The 14755-nt window shown below is 39.5% G+C and overlaps 1 protein-coding gene across 4 annotated transcripts in view; it reads right to left on the bottom strand.

Annotated features, from left to right (window-relative positions):
* The window catches only part of Mamld1 (mastermind like domain containing 1), a 61890-nt gene extending 57513 nt beyond the window's left edge, over positions 1–4377 (bottom strand). For all 4 annotated transcript variants that reach the window (XM_036174963.1, XM_036174964.1, XM_036174965.1 and 1 more), the window contains exon 1: positions 4226–4377. In XM_036174963.1, the coding sequence (XP_036030856.1) occupies positions 4226–4321 (96 nt within the window). In that variant the 5' untranslated portion in view covers positions 4322–4377. The remainder of the gene's footprint in view (positions 1–4225) is intronic.
* Positions 4378–14755: the final 10378 nt, after the last annotated feature.

Genomic DNA, 14755 nt, shown 5'->3' with positions numbered 1-14755 from the left:
AAAGATGCTATCCACTCTTCACCTGGTTATACCACTGAGATGAAAGCACCAGGACACCTGGAATTCTCTTCTGTCCACTGCTCTGTTTTGAGAACCCAGGGTTTAGTGTGTGTATTAGAGCCTCTAATCCAGGCATAGGAAGCATTTAAGTGGGCAGAGCAGCATAACCACTCCTCCTGGTCTCAAAATTCAACATAGAATAGACTTGCTCTCAGTGAAGGCAGACTATAGTCCTGGATCTCAGAATCTAGCCTAGAGCTATGCACATACAAGGGGTTCTGGGATTGTGGCAGAAGGCCAGATATAGACAGGCTCTTATAAATCATATCCAAGCTATCAGAATTCAAGATGATGGGGACTTGTTCCAGGTTATACCACTAGTCACAGCTTTGAGCCTCTGAGATCTCCTTCCTGAGTTTCGTACTCTCTATGCAAAGAAAACAACAGAGCTCCAAGGTTGGTAGGCACAGACCTTGACCTGGATTACAAACCACAGAGGTGAAGAGCTCCTATTGGGCATTTTTAAGGAAATGATAGAACTGGGGACAGTATTATTTGAGCGATTCAAATCTCCATATACTCTTTATGGGGTGGGGGTAGGTTCAGTTCCCCACTTTCAATTGGAGGTGAGAGATATATTGGAATTTGTTTGGGTTGTTCTGTAGGGGCAGAGCACACAGCCCTTTGGACTATGCAATGGGACTGTTGATGTAGCTCCTTGCCCATTCATTCACTATTCTCTACAAGGTACTGGGTTCCTCAAACATTATTATTTTGTACATAAAGAAAGTGACAAGAATATCATCTCTTCCAGCCAAAGAGTAGTTGACAACCTTATAAGGTGTACTGGGCATTCCAACCCATTGTAACCTACAGAGTCATTTAGTAACATTAAGGTGCTGAAAACAGATGATGAACAGAGAGTACATGCCCTTTTCTTTCCCAAATTGTACATTTAGTGTCTTTAACCTCCTCATTTTTATTATAATTAGAAGAGTTTGTAGTATTTCTTTTGGTAGTAATGTGGACTGAAACTGGAGTTTTGTGTATGCTAAGCAAGCACTGTGCACACTGAGCTATATCCCCAGGCCAACTCCACCATTTTGCTCAGAAACAGCTGTAGAAATGGAATAGGTATAGACAGAGGCAGAGATGACATGTGACTTGAACACAGAGTCTTTGCCCATACAGGCTCTGGGACATTCAATGCCTTTGAGTTTTTGATAAACCTACTGGTTCTGTAGAGGTTCCAGTCTGAACTTCAAAGGAAAGGACATGATGTTCCACATGCTGTCTCCATCTACTAACCTTGAATAGATAGACAAATGTTGCCAAAAGAAAACATCTTTTTCCTGTGCCACAGGAGTCATTAAGTAATCATGGTACTAGATGAACAATGATGTTTAAAAGGAACTTGAATCACTGCACTTCTTTACAATTTACTTTGTAAAATGCACTTAGCATTTTGTGTTTCAAAACAAGCTTTCCATCTAAGAAGCAGCAGAGTATGGTGCAGGACAATGGGCTGTGAAATCTGCCTGTTATTTGGTGCTTAACCTATTTGCACTTCAGTTCCCTTGTGGTAATGACTTCTTCTTGGGGTAATCAGGAGATAGTGTTCCCTAAACGCTAAGCAAAGTACTAATATCTAGTCAATGCTGAAGTCAAGGTGGTTATTCTTGCTATTGGTTCATCTGAATTATGTTTTCTAGAGGAGAGTGAATGAACATTGTAGCTATTTAGGAGCAGGTGTAAGACTAGAACCTCAGGGCCCTGGGTCCTGATCTTAGTCTAAAAATACTTATCACTTCAAATTCACTTCTTTCTTCAAAGTAGCTCTCAATTGTTTACATGAAAAATTCCAGGGCAATTAAAAAGCTCTCTTCTAGTGGCACATGCCTGTAATCCCAGCACTCAGGAAATTGAGGCAGAAGGGTCAGCCTGGGCTACAGGGTGAGATTCTGACTCTGCATAAATAAATCTCTTCTCTTAGAATGATAGAATTTTATTTTACAATTTTTATGTGATACAGGTTTTTCTGTTAACTTGGTTTTCAACCTAATCAAAAAGAAACCAGCTAAGGTTACTTCCAGAGCAGATTTCTATGTTTGGGAGGCTTTCAGGATGAAGTCAGGTGGCACAAGCAATGTGCTTCCAGACTCATGTTGTTTCTTGGGACCAAGGAGCAGTATTAACCCTGGATGTCATTAAGTCTCAGAAAGACAGCCAACAATGGAAACATCTGAAATCCACACCTTGAACTGCAAGGCCAGTTACTGCTAAGGACAGCCTTCTGCCATGATAGTTTGAATCCCTACAGTAACTTATTTGAACAGCATGTTTTTTTTTGTTGAATACCCAGGAAATGCTGCTATTAATCTCCCACTTTCTGAATATTCTTTCCTAGTACCCTACTGTTCAGGGTGCTCATCATCTGCAGCAAAGTTGGAGGATAACACTAGGTACCTTCTTAAGGCTACAGGGATTGACTGGACACTAAAACCCAGCTGCTCTCACAGCACACCAAGAATTGCCCTGGATAGTTACAGATGGGAACAACAGTCCTTATCAGGCACTGTAGAGTGAGCTATCTCAGTATTATCCCTTTTGGTGATCATATGTGTCTTCCAAAACAGATGCAGTTTAACCTGGGATGAAGGCACATCTAATGGAGCTGCTTTCAGAAACTCAGGTACATTTTTGGACCCTTTCAATTGGGGCAAATTATTGGTCTTCTAGGTCAGCTTGGCATTTCAAAAATAGCTATGTCACTCTGAGCCAAGAACAGAGAATGAGATGTGCCATGGAGGAAGAAGAGCTGATTTTGGTTAAGTGTAATGTGTAACTCTAAATCAATGAATGTGCATTTTTGGGGCAAGGCTTATGAAGGGTGCTAGAGGTTATTTGCCCTGAGAGCCCAAGCTGGAAAATGCTATAAACAATGGCAGCTGCTCTAAAGTGAGAATTGCTCCCAGGACCCACTCCCAGGACAGGGATCCCTGGATGCCATGCACAATGATCTACACAGATGGAAGCAAAAGTGTTACTCACCAGACATACTTTATTTTTATGAAGTCTGGACAGTGAGTGAGGGGCAGGGAAGCCTCCTTCTTATACCTATAGCCTACCTACATTTATGCCTAGGATTTGGCCCAAGTGAGTGGAAAACAAAGGGAGAATTTAAAATCAAACATAAACTGATTGTGGACTCTGGGGACATACTACATGCTTTTCTTTATAGACTCAGATGTTGACCATCACAGAGATGCCTGAAATATAAAGGGTCGTTACAATAGATATTAGAGATTCTCTTTTGTGAATGCCTCAACTGGTGGCTGGCAGGTTGTAAACAAGTCACACTGGCCAATCAATTCATGTCTATGTACCTCCTGTCTTCCCATTTATGTGAATGTTAGGGTACTCTAGTCACCAAAGTTTTTTAAAAGTTTATGCACTTGAATTAATGGCATATCCTCAATACATTGTTGACAATGAAGGGAAAACAAGAGAAATGTGATTCAATCACTCACACCTGTATACATAACAAAATTCCTAAAATGAACAAAGCAGATTGCCCTGGGAACTGGGGAAGATAAGTCTCCCAGTTATGTGAAATGGCATTACCTCAGACCTCAGGGCTCCTAGTTCCATGAGCAGGAAGGAAACAGATCCATGGCTCTATAGGAACCATTTCCCCTCTGCTCTATTACTTTTAGAGGTTAAGCAAGCCACTCACCCCTCTGTGGTCTACTACCCCGAGATTATAGCCATTGTGTTTGCTGCAGTTCCTGCTAACCTAATCTTGGTACACTGGTAATGTTGTAGGTACTGACTGCCAGACTCCAGTAACCAGAGGCTCTGATGCTGCCTACTATCATGTTTGCCTTTAGAACTACCACTGGAATCTCTAATACTGAGTTTCAGACATTTGGATGATGGCTGAATTCCTAGAGAAGAAAGCACAAATGTGACAAATGACTTTAAGAAAAGATACCAGGGCTAGCCAGTTAAATAGGAATCCCTTTCTATGCCCAGTTTCTTATTTTTTTTTTTTTATTCTAGAAACCCACAGGGGCAGGAGTAGTTCTTCTTGATTCAAGTGCCTTATATTTTCAGTTGGTCTCCAACACCAAATTTGCACAAAGACTTTCAACAACACATCTCATGTTCAAATTTAAGTTTAGAAGCATTCAGCACCCCCTCCCCCCATAGCCCATTTTCTGACCGATTCCTGGAGCTTTCTGGGCTCCTGACGATTTCCCACCATGTTGAAATGGGGAAGCATGCTCTCGATTACAAGCCGACTTTTCCAGTCATCCATTGTTTGACCTGCAATTTTATTCTTGACTCTCCAAGGCGTTTCCCAAACGACCTAGACACAGGGCTTAAGGAGACAAAAAGTATACTGTCTTTCAGATATGAAGATGAGACCATTGACCCCATGAATCACAGGCTGTCAACTTTGTGCAGGATCTGCCTCATTCATTTTTTCCATCTCTCTTTCCACCACACCACCCTCATAGGCTACCCCCAACCCCAGGAATGAGGCAATACTTCCATGAGCCAGTTGCCCAGAGTAAAGTGGCCATCCATGTCCATGAAATAGGTAAACTGTACTGGAAAACAGAGAAGGTGGAGGAGGAGCTTGATAAGACTAAAATGGCACTGGGCATATAGATGGGCAAAGTGAGTCCTAGTTCTGGCTTTCATTTTGTGTGGGACTCAGGGAAGGCTCTCCTTTTTCTGAGATAGTTTATTTTAGTGAACAACAAAGCAACAGAATCAAAGTGATGGCTTAGAGCCTTTTCAACTCTGGTCACATTAGCACTCAGCCAAGTGATCAGACCAACGGTTCCAATCACAGCTAATACTGCGAAGAAAGAATGGATGCTACTTCAGCACATCCTCCAGGCTGAATGAACAGACATGTAAACCCAGGAAAAGTTGTTTTCTGTTTTCCACAAAGTGAAATGGGGACTATGTTATCTCACTATAGTACACATGATCCCCATTTCCCCACTGAATGAAAACAAAATCTTTGTCATGTTATATAAAACAAACATCAGAGGATTCTGTAAGATAGAGAGAACATAAATTGTCTAGGGACCTTGGAATCTAATGAATAACACTGACAAGTTCCCCGGGATTTCATTCTACTAGATTTAGAGCCAAAGAAGCCAGCAACCTCAAATGCCAATGGGCACAAACAAAAGTGCTCTAACAAAGGCTTGCTTTTTCTAGCCTTTTGAGACAGAAAACCTTAAACCAAAACCATTCTAATCCAGCTAACCACCAGAAAAGACATTGTAATGCCCCCCCATTCCAGCAGCAATGACCAAGTAGGGGAGCCTACTGTACCCCTACTTGGCAGCATTGAGACACTTCTCCCAATCCTACTGGAGTGATAGCAAGAGATGTCTACTGATGACTTGGATATAACATGCTTGCCTAACAATAATAAGGGGCCCCAACCTCCTTTACATCAAAGAAGCTGTCTCAGTTACTTGAACTTCTATATTACCATGTAAAAGAAAGATGCTATCCCCCTTTCTTGCCAGACCAATCAAAACAGAAGATTTAAATAAAATCCAGTTTTAAAATATTAAAAATATCCTGACTTTAGTAAAAAAAAAAGGCACCTATACCAAGATCAAAAGGTCTAAAGCAAAATGAAAAAGTATTATTAATCAATGTGCCACCAAGATGATACAGATGTTGCAACTATCTGACTAGAATTTTAAAATAGCAATCATTTAAATGCTTCCCCCAAGAGATACAATAATGCTTTAAACAAAAAGGCAAGCTCAGGAAATTGAAATATTAGAACCAGAAACCACAGTAACTTAGATAACCTTGGTGGATGGGTCCAAAAGGGGAATGGAAAGAACAGCCAATTTCTTGTACCCTTTATACTCCAATTTCCTCAATGTGAAGACAAAGACTGGGAAAGAACAACAGAAAAATGATACACTACATATAGGAGAAAACTAATTTCAATGATGGCAAATATTTGCTCAGAAGCCACAGAGGTCACAAAGAAATAATGCAGTGATTCTTAAATGTGAGCTTGTGAGGGAGAGCTTCAACACAAAATCTTAGTGAAAATGTTTCAGATTTAGAAGGGGAATCTTGATATTCTTAGATAGAGGGAAACCAAGAGTATTCATCAACAACATGTCTCTACTAAGGTAATAATTAAAGGAAGTTCTCCAAACAGAAAACAATTGAAGAAATGTTGGTATTGGCCCGGAAGAACAATAGAAAGAGAAAAACAATATGGTTAAATAAAATAGATTTTCTTCCATGCATAAATTTCATAAATTATGTTGAAGGTTGCATTACCAATTATATTATCTAATATAGTTCTAAATATGTATGAAAGAAATATCTAACATAATTACATTTTAAACAGAAGTAAAAGGGTAGAGAGAAATGCAATGTTTTTCTACTTCATTAAAGGTAGTAAAATGTTGACAGTAGTTGTACATTTTATGTTATGCATACACACACAGACAGCAGTACTGAGGGAAATGACCACAAAAAGACAGAGTAAAAATATTATACATGAATAAAATATTATTCTAAGAATTACTCGAGTAATGCATAAAAGATTAAGAAAAAGAAAAATTGAAAAAAATCTCGTAGGGAACAGAAAGAAAACAAGTAAGTGGGTAGGAATACACACCAATACCAGTAAGTATATTAAACAATGGCTTAAGACTTTGCCAAATAAGATAAAAATATAAGCTAGTGATATAGTATTTCAAGATGTTTTCTCAAATATAATAATTTAAGAAGATTTAAAGTGATGTGCTAGAAGTTATGCGAACATCTAGTTTTCTTAGGTTGTTGAAAAATGCTTTTTATCCAATGTATATTTCTGTCATCTGTAGTAACTAGTTATGTGGACTGATATCTAAGTCCTCAACTCAATTTCATTGATCTCTGTGTGTGTATTTGTGCCAGTAACATGTTGTTTTCATTACCACAGCTCTATAGAACAATATGAAATCAGGTATAGTTATACCTTCCACAGAAGGTTTTTTTTGTTGTTGTTCAGGATTGCTTTGGCTATGCAGGGTCTTTTGTGCCTCTATATAAAATTTTGCATTGTTTCTGTGTGTGAATAATGGAATTGGAATTTTGATTTGAGATGACAGCAATGAACTAGTAGATTGCTCTTGGTAAGATGGTCTTTTCAAAATATTAATATTTTGATCCCATGAGTATGGGGCACCTTTCCATCTTCTAGTGTCAATTTCTTTCTTCAGTTTCTTAAAATTTCCATTATAAAGGTCTTTAATTTTCTTAGTCAGTATTGTTTCCAAATATTTGGGGTGGCTATTGTGAATGGGAATGTTTCCCTTTCTTTTTCAGTCTGTTTGTCATTGTTATATAGGGAGGGTTATTTTTATATTCTAGTCCATTGTTTTCTTTTTTTATTAAGAGATTTTCTATTAATTTTACATACAAACCACAGATTCCCCTGTCCTTGCTCCTCCTGTCTCCTAGCATCCCCCCTCAACCCACCCTGCTTCCCACATCCTCCAAGGCAAGGTCTCCCATGGGGAGTGAGCAGAGCCTGGAACATTCAGTTGAGGCAGGTCCAAGCCCCTCCTCCATGCACCAAGTCTGCACAAAGTGTCTCACCATAGGCACTAGGTTAAAAAACAAAACAAAACAAAACAAAACAAAAAAAAAACGGCTCATGAACTAGGGACAGGTCCCAATCCCACTGCCTGGGGGCCCCCTAAACAGTTCAAGCTAAACAACTGTCTCACTTATCCACAGGGTCTAGTCCAGTACCATGGGGGCTCCTCAGCTATTGGTCCATAGTTCATGTGTTTCCACTAGTTTGGCTAGTTGTCTCTGTACTTTTTTCAATCATGCTCTCAATGTCTCTTGCTCATAGAATCCCTTCTCTCCTCATGGATTGGACTCCTGGAGTGCTGCTTGGGACACTGTGGTATTGTGTTCCCAACAATATTGTTAACCCTAATAATTTTATCTGGGGTCAGAGAACAGACAGCCACTAGAACAGAGCCAGAAATGGTGGCTAGAAAATGGGTCAGAGCAAGCCATAGCAGAAGTTGGGCGGTGGTGGTGCACGCCTTTAATCCCAGCACTGGGGAGGCAAAGCTAGGTGAATCTCTGCATTCAAGGCCACTTTGGAAACAGCTAGGCATGGTGACACAGCCTTTAATCCTGGAAATCCAGCCTTTAATCCCAGGGAGTGATAGCAGAAAGCAGAAAGGTATATAAGGCCTGAGGACCAGGAACTGAGTCAGTTAAGCATTTGGCTGGTTTAGCATTCAGGCTTTGGAGCAGCACAGTTCAGCTGAGAGCCATTGGGATGAGGACTCAGAAGCTTCCAGCCTGAGGAAACAGGATCACCTGAGGAACTAGCAAGGTGAGATAGCTGTGGCTTGTTCTGTGTCTCTGATCTTCCAGCATTCACCACAATAACTGGCCTCAGGTTTGATTTTATTAATAAGACTCTTTAAGATTCATGCTACAGGACACAGTCATGGATTTCTGCATCTTCTTCCTTCAGTCACTGGATAAGGGCTCTATGATGACAGCTAAGGTATTCAGCCATCTGATCACCAGAGTAGGCCAGCTCAGGCACCCTCTCGACTATTGCCAGTAGTCTATGGTGGAGTCATACTTGTGGATTCCTGGGAACCTTTCTAGCACTCTGCTTCTCCCTATTTCCATGGTGTCTTCATTTATCATGGTATCTATTCCCTTGTTCTCCTACTTTGTTCCCATTTCAGCTCAAAGCTCCCACTCCTCTAAGCTCTCACCCCCCCCCCATCTCTTGCCCTCCATTACCCCCACCCCCAACCCTCCGGCTTGCTTATGTAGATCTCATCCATTTCTCCATCATTGGGCAATCCATGTGCCCTTCCTAGGGCCCTCCTTACAGGTTGTTGGTTTTTGTGTGTCAATTTTGTATCTTGCCACTTGGCTCAAATTAATTATCTCTAAGTTGTTTTTTGTTGAGTCTTTGGGGATATATATATTATATATATAATATATATATAATATATATATATATATAATATATATATAATATATATATATATTATATATATATAATATATATATATTGAGCTGCAAATAGGGATACCTTGATTTCTTTTCCAATTTGTATCCCTTTTATGCTCTTCTCTGGTCATGTTAGTTATAACTAACATGCCTTCAAGTACTACATTAATAGAGGGAGAGAGTGTGGACACCCTTGTCTTATTACTGTTTTTAGTGGGAACTCTTTTGAGATATTTCTTCATTTAGCATGATAGCTACTGTGTCTATTGGGATGATCATGTGATTTTTGTCTTTTGTCCATTTATGTGATTAATTATACTTATTGATATATGTATGTTGAGTCATCCCTGAATTGATGGAATAAAGCCAAGTTAGTCATGATGAATGATCTTTTATATGTGATATTGAATTTAGTTTGCCAATATTATATTGAAAATTTATGCATCTTTGTTCATCAGGAAGATCAGCCTATAATTTTATCTTATTTTATTTTTGTGCAGTGAATTAGTTCATTTGGGTTGGGTATCATCAGGGTAATGCTGGTTTTGCTAAATAAAAAAAGGAAGCCTTTGTTTTTTCTATTTTATGGGGTAATTTAAGTAATTCTTTAAAATTCTGGTAGAATTCTTCTATGAATCCATCTAATTATGAGCTATTTTTTTAGTTGGGAGGCTTTTTATTACTACTTCAGTCTCATTACTGTTTATAGATGTTAAATTGTTTATTTAATTTTAGTTTAATTTTGGTATGTCATATGACAATTTATCAATCCCCCCATGCCAGGTTCAGGGAATATCATGGAAGAGGCATAAATAATATAAGACCCAGAGGATGAAGAAAGGTGATATGAAAGGTGTTTTCTGGACATGACATGACTATCAATGCTGTTGGATGTTCTGTATGTTAAATGTGTTGCTATGATTGGTTCATAAATAAAATACTGATTGGCCAGTAGCCAGGCAGGAAGTATAGGTGGGACAAAGAGAGAGGAGAATTCTGGAAAGTGGAAGGCTGAGGCAGAGAGATGCTGCCAGCCGCCGCCAAGACAAGCAACATGTAAAAATACTGGTAAGCCACAAACCGTGTGGCAACTTATAGATTAATAGAAATTGCTTGATTTAAGATATGAAAACAATTAGCAAAAAGCCTGCCACAGCCATATAATTTATAAGTAATATAAGTCTCTGTGAGTTTACTTGGGTGGGTTTGAGCAGCTGTTGGACTGGTGGGTGAAAGAGATTTGTCCTGACCCTGGGCCAGGAAGGACCAGGAAAACCACTAGCTACATATCAAACTCTTGAACACATAGCAGCTTTAGTACATGCACAAGACCATATAAGATCAGCCCACATCAAATTGTGGCATAGATGGGGGGCAGATGATCTCCAAATCCATGACATACTGAGGAGCTATTGGCAGGAGACAGTTGTTGGAGGAGGAAGAACTACTCTTTTTTGATGAAGTGGCCACTGATGTATTACCCTTGTGCAAGAGGATGACACAACACTCATGCACATATAGGCAGCACCAAGATATGAAGTTGGGAGGGGGACATATTGGGAGAATATGAGGGGGAATTGGAAAAGGGAAATGGATATGATCATATTTATTGTATACATGTGTGAAACTCTAAAGAATAAAGAAAAACTATTATAGAATGAAATAAATTATGCAAATATTAAATGAGATCAAGACTATTTCAGTAGTATTAGATAAGGTAGTCTTTAAAGCAAAGAAATTATTGGGGATGGAAAAGGACATTACATAATGGTAAAGGCATCAATACACTAAAAAGACATCTTCTAAAGAGCTGAGCTGAAAAATATGGGATATACAAGTGAAAAATGATCTAGAAAAATTCAAAAGGATTGAAATAATACATGATATTTTCTATGACTATAATGGAATCAAACTAGAAAACAATAATAGAAAAGATGAAAAATTTCAAAACACTTAGAAACAAAAGTGCTAGCTTTAATAATTGTGCCAGAATTCTGAAGAAAATAAATTAAATATGTTTACTACAACTAGGAATGAAAATGATACCACAATATGTCCAAACTTGTGGAGCCTGGCCAAAGTTGTTCCAAGAGAGAGTCATAGTATTAATGTTTACATTAGAAGTGAGGGGATAATTTAAGCTCTCAAAGCACTTTGCAAAAGAAAATAGAAACTCAAAAGCAAGCAGAAGGAAACAATAAAGAATTAAAATAAATGATACTGGAAAATATAGATAAACTCAATGGAAAAAGCTATATTTGACAAAATTAATAAAGTTGTTGAGCCTGAAAACTAAAAATTGCAATGAATGAAAGAGGAATTATTACTACACACCCTGCAGATAAGGAAAACACCGTTTTACATATTAAATTTGGAAAATTTAAAGAAATAGAGCAATTTTCCTAAAGCACAAATGACCAAATTACCCAGTATTAAAATATACCATTGTAAGTCTAAGAAAAGGAATCAAAATGGTTAATACTCCTGACGTGAATGTTCAAAGAAGCTGAAATGTGCTGTAGTGGTAGAGAGTTTGTCTAGCATGTAGGAAGTCCTGGATTTAAGCCCCCCCCCCCCCCCCCAGTAAGGCAATAGGAAGGCTCTAGGCTAAGATAGTTTCAAATGATGAATGATTTTGTTGGTGTGATCCTGAATTTAGTTTGCTAGCATTTTATTGAGAATGTTTGCAACCATGTCTATCAAGATGGTCAGCCTGTAATTTTCTTTTCTGTGTGGTGGTGAAAGAAGAGTTAGTACCACCTCTATATGAGCATGAGCTCTTTCAGGGAACACTTGCTGGGTTGTTGAATTGTCCTGACACCAAAGACATTGACTATCCAGACAGAAAATTACAGAGCAATGTATACAGAAAAGTTCTAAACAACATTTAACCACTTATAAAAAACACACATCACAAGTTAATGTGATTTATCAGTCCATTTGTTTTATCTACTATAGTAACAGGTAAAATATAAAAATCATATGATATAAACAACATTTTGAATGCTCTAAGTAGCATTGTGTGGATATGAGATTTCTGTCCTTGGAAAACATTAGTGACAACACCAGATTCTGGGGAGGATGTGGAGGAAATACATTACTCATCAATGTCTGGTGAGTATTCAAAATGGTAAACCTGCTCTGGAAACTGCAGCTTCTTAAGAAAAATATATAAATACCAGCAATTGTAGTCCTGAATATTTATCTAGAAACATGAAAATGGAAGTATGTAACAAAGTTTTTAAATACACACACACACATACACACACACACACACACACACACACACACACACACACATATATATATATATATATATATATATATATATATAGAGAGAGAGAGAGAGAGAGAGAGAGATCCTGTATTGGTACGGTATCACTTTCTTGGTTCTGACATTGTATGGCTGGTATGGAACATGCAACAATGAGGAAGACTGTCTGAGGAATAAGTGGTGGCTTCTTCCTACCGTGTTTGCAGTTTACTGTGAATCTAATTATTTCCAAGCATGAAACCAACTGTTAGAGTTCAGCCTCTAGATCCAGGACACATTGATTTCTCATATTGCCTCTGAGACATTTCTTCATGGCATTTTTGCTTCAAGCAGTTTATACATGTCTGTATCTTCCTTCTTATTTAAAACAAGTCAACATGGTCTCCACTTAGGCCTTTTCTGGATGTTTTAAGAACCAAAACTGAGACCTTAACTAGGATACTGATAACATACTAGGGTCAAAATTGTACATACTGTGCACCATGCATACAAACGAAGAAGGCAAAAGAGACTGCCATTACTGCAAAGGCAGTCATTAGTTCTGAACAACACAAGCTCAGCATTTTCAGTCTGTAGAGGCTAGGGACTCAGTTATTTCAGGGCTAGCAACACAAAACTTAAGGACATCATACAAGCTACTGACTGATTCACTCAACCTCAAAGGGAAAAAAAAGTAAAAACAAAAACAAAATAAAAACCAAACAAAATTCCAAAAGGCTGACCTGCCTTTAAAAGACACCACTCTACCCAGGGCGATCAATGAGATCACCATGAGTGAATGGGGGTGGTGAGGGGTGGGCAATGAGGGGTTCGGGATAGGGGATGAGAACATAAGGGAATGAGATGGTTGAGCTGGAACAGGGATGGAGTGGGAAAGCAATGAGAGAGATACTGTGATGGAGGGAGATATCATGGGGATAGAGAAACCCAGTGCTAGGGAAGTTGCCAGGAATCTCCAAGGATGACCCTAGCTTCAACTACTAGGAATAGTGGAGAGGGTGCCTAAACTGAACTGGCTTGCTCCAGTGATCAGATTGGTGAGTACCCTAACTGCCACCACAGAACTTTTCTCCAATGACTGATGGAGGCAGATGCAGAAATGCACAGCCAAACACCAGGCAGAGCTCCAGGATTCCAGTCAAAGAGAGAGAAGAGGGATTCTATGAGCAAGTGTATCAGGATCATGATGGAGAAACCTGCAGAGATGACCAAACCAAACTAGTGGGAACTCATGAAAGTTGGATCAATGGCTGTGGAGCCTGCATGGGACTGGGCTTGGCCCTCTGCATAGTGAGACAGTTGTGTAGCTTGATCTGCTTGAGGTGCCCCTGATGGTAGAATCAGAATCCAACCTTGGTGCATGAGGGAGCTTTTTGGAGCCCACCACCTATGATGTGACACTTTGTGCAGCCTTGAGGCAGGGGGAAGGGCTTGGACTTGCCTCTACTGGATGTGCCTCTCCATGGCCGGCCTTGCCTTCTTCTGGGGAGAATGGGGGTGGGTTGGGGGAGAGTCTGGGGGTGGAGGAAAGAGGGGGATCTTTGATTGGTGTGTAAAATGAATGAAAATTTTTCTTAATTAAAAAAAAAACAGTCTATTGATTTCATGCTCTGCTGTTTTATGTTCTCCAAAGCAAACACAAAAGGGATGTCATGGTGGGGGCAGTAATTGGAGCTTTCTGAACAAAGACTTGAATCTGTGTCCCAAAGTGGCAGCCTACACATTCACTACCATAATTATCATGTTTGGATACTGGCTGGGGCAAGACTGAAGAGTAAGATGGGAAAAGCTGTACATCTTGCTGGTTGGTTGTGTATACACCAGAAAGCTGAGGCCACTGTTCTCTAGACTTCCAACATGGATAATAGAAAGGAGTACAGAGCCGAGGACAGGAATAAAATACTTCCCAAGCAACAGACCTCCTGTTGCCTCAGACCATCCTCGTCCACAGGACACTGGTTAACCATTACTAATCACTATCTTCATTAACAATCTAAGCTACAGATCAAAGAGGATATTTTCATCCAGAGAATTAGACCTGGGAGGTACAGAAAGATGCCAGACATGAACAGAAAGAACTTACTAAAGGGGCTCCCTCTGTGTTCCCGTGGCTCCGGTAGGAAGTTATTTCTCTGATATTCTGGTCCTCTTCCAGAGAGGAGTCAAGTCTTTGATGTGTCAGTATCCCTAGATTAGTGGTTCTCATACTTCCTCACAGTTCCTCATGTTATGGTGACCCCAAGCCATAAAAATTACTTTGTCACTACCTCATAACTGTAATTTGCTACTGTTATGGGTCATAATGTAAATATCTGATATGCAGGGTGTCTGATGTGTGACCCTTGTGAAAAGGTAACCCTCAGGTTGAGAACCACTGCCCTAGAGTGTTTGTGCCTACATGAACACTGCTGATGGATCTGCAGGGTGCAG

Source organism: Onychomys torridus, chromosome X (assembly GCF_903995425.1).
Source record: "Onychomys torridus chromosome X, mOncTor1.1, whole genome shotgun sequence".
Classification (NCBI taxonomy): Eukaryota; Metazoa; Chordata; class Mammalia; order Rodentia; family Cricetidae; genus Onychomys; species Onychomys torridus.
Note: the sequence above shows the minus strand (reverse complement) of the source record. Positions and strands in the feature narration are given on the sequence as shown.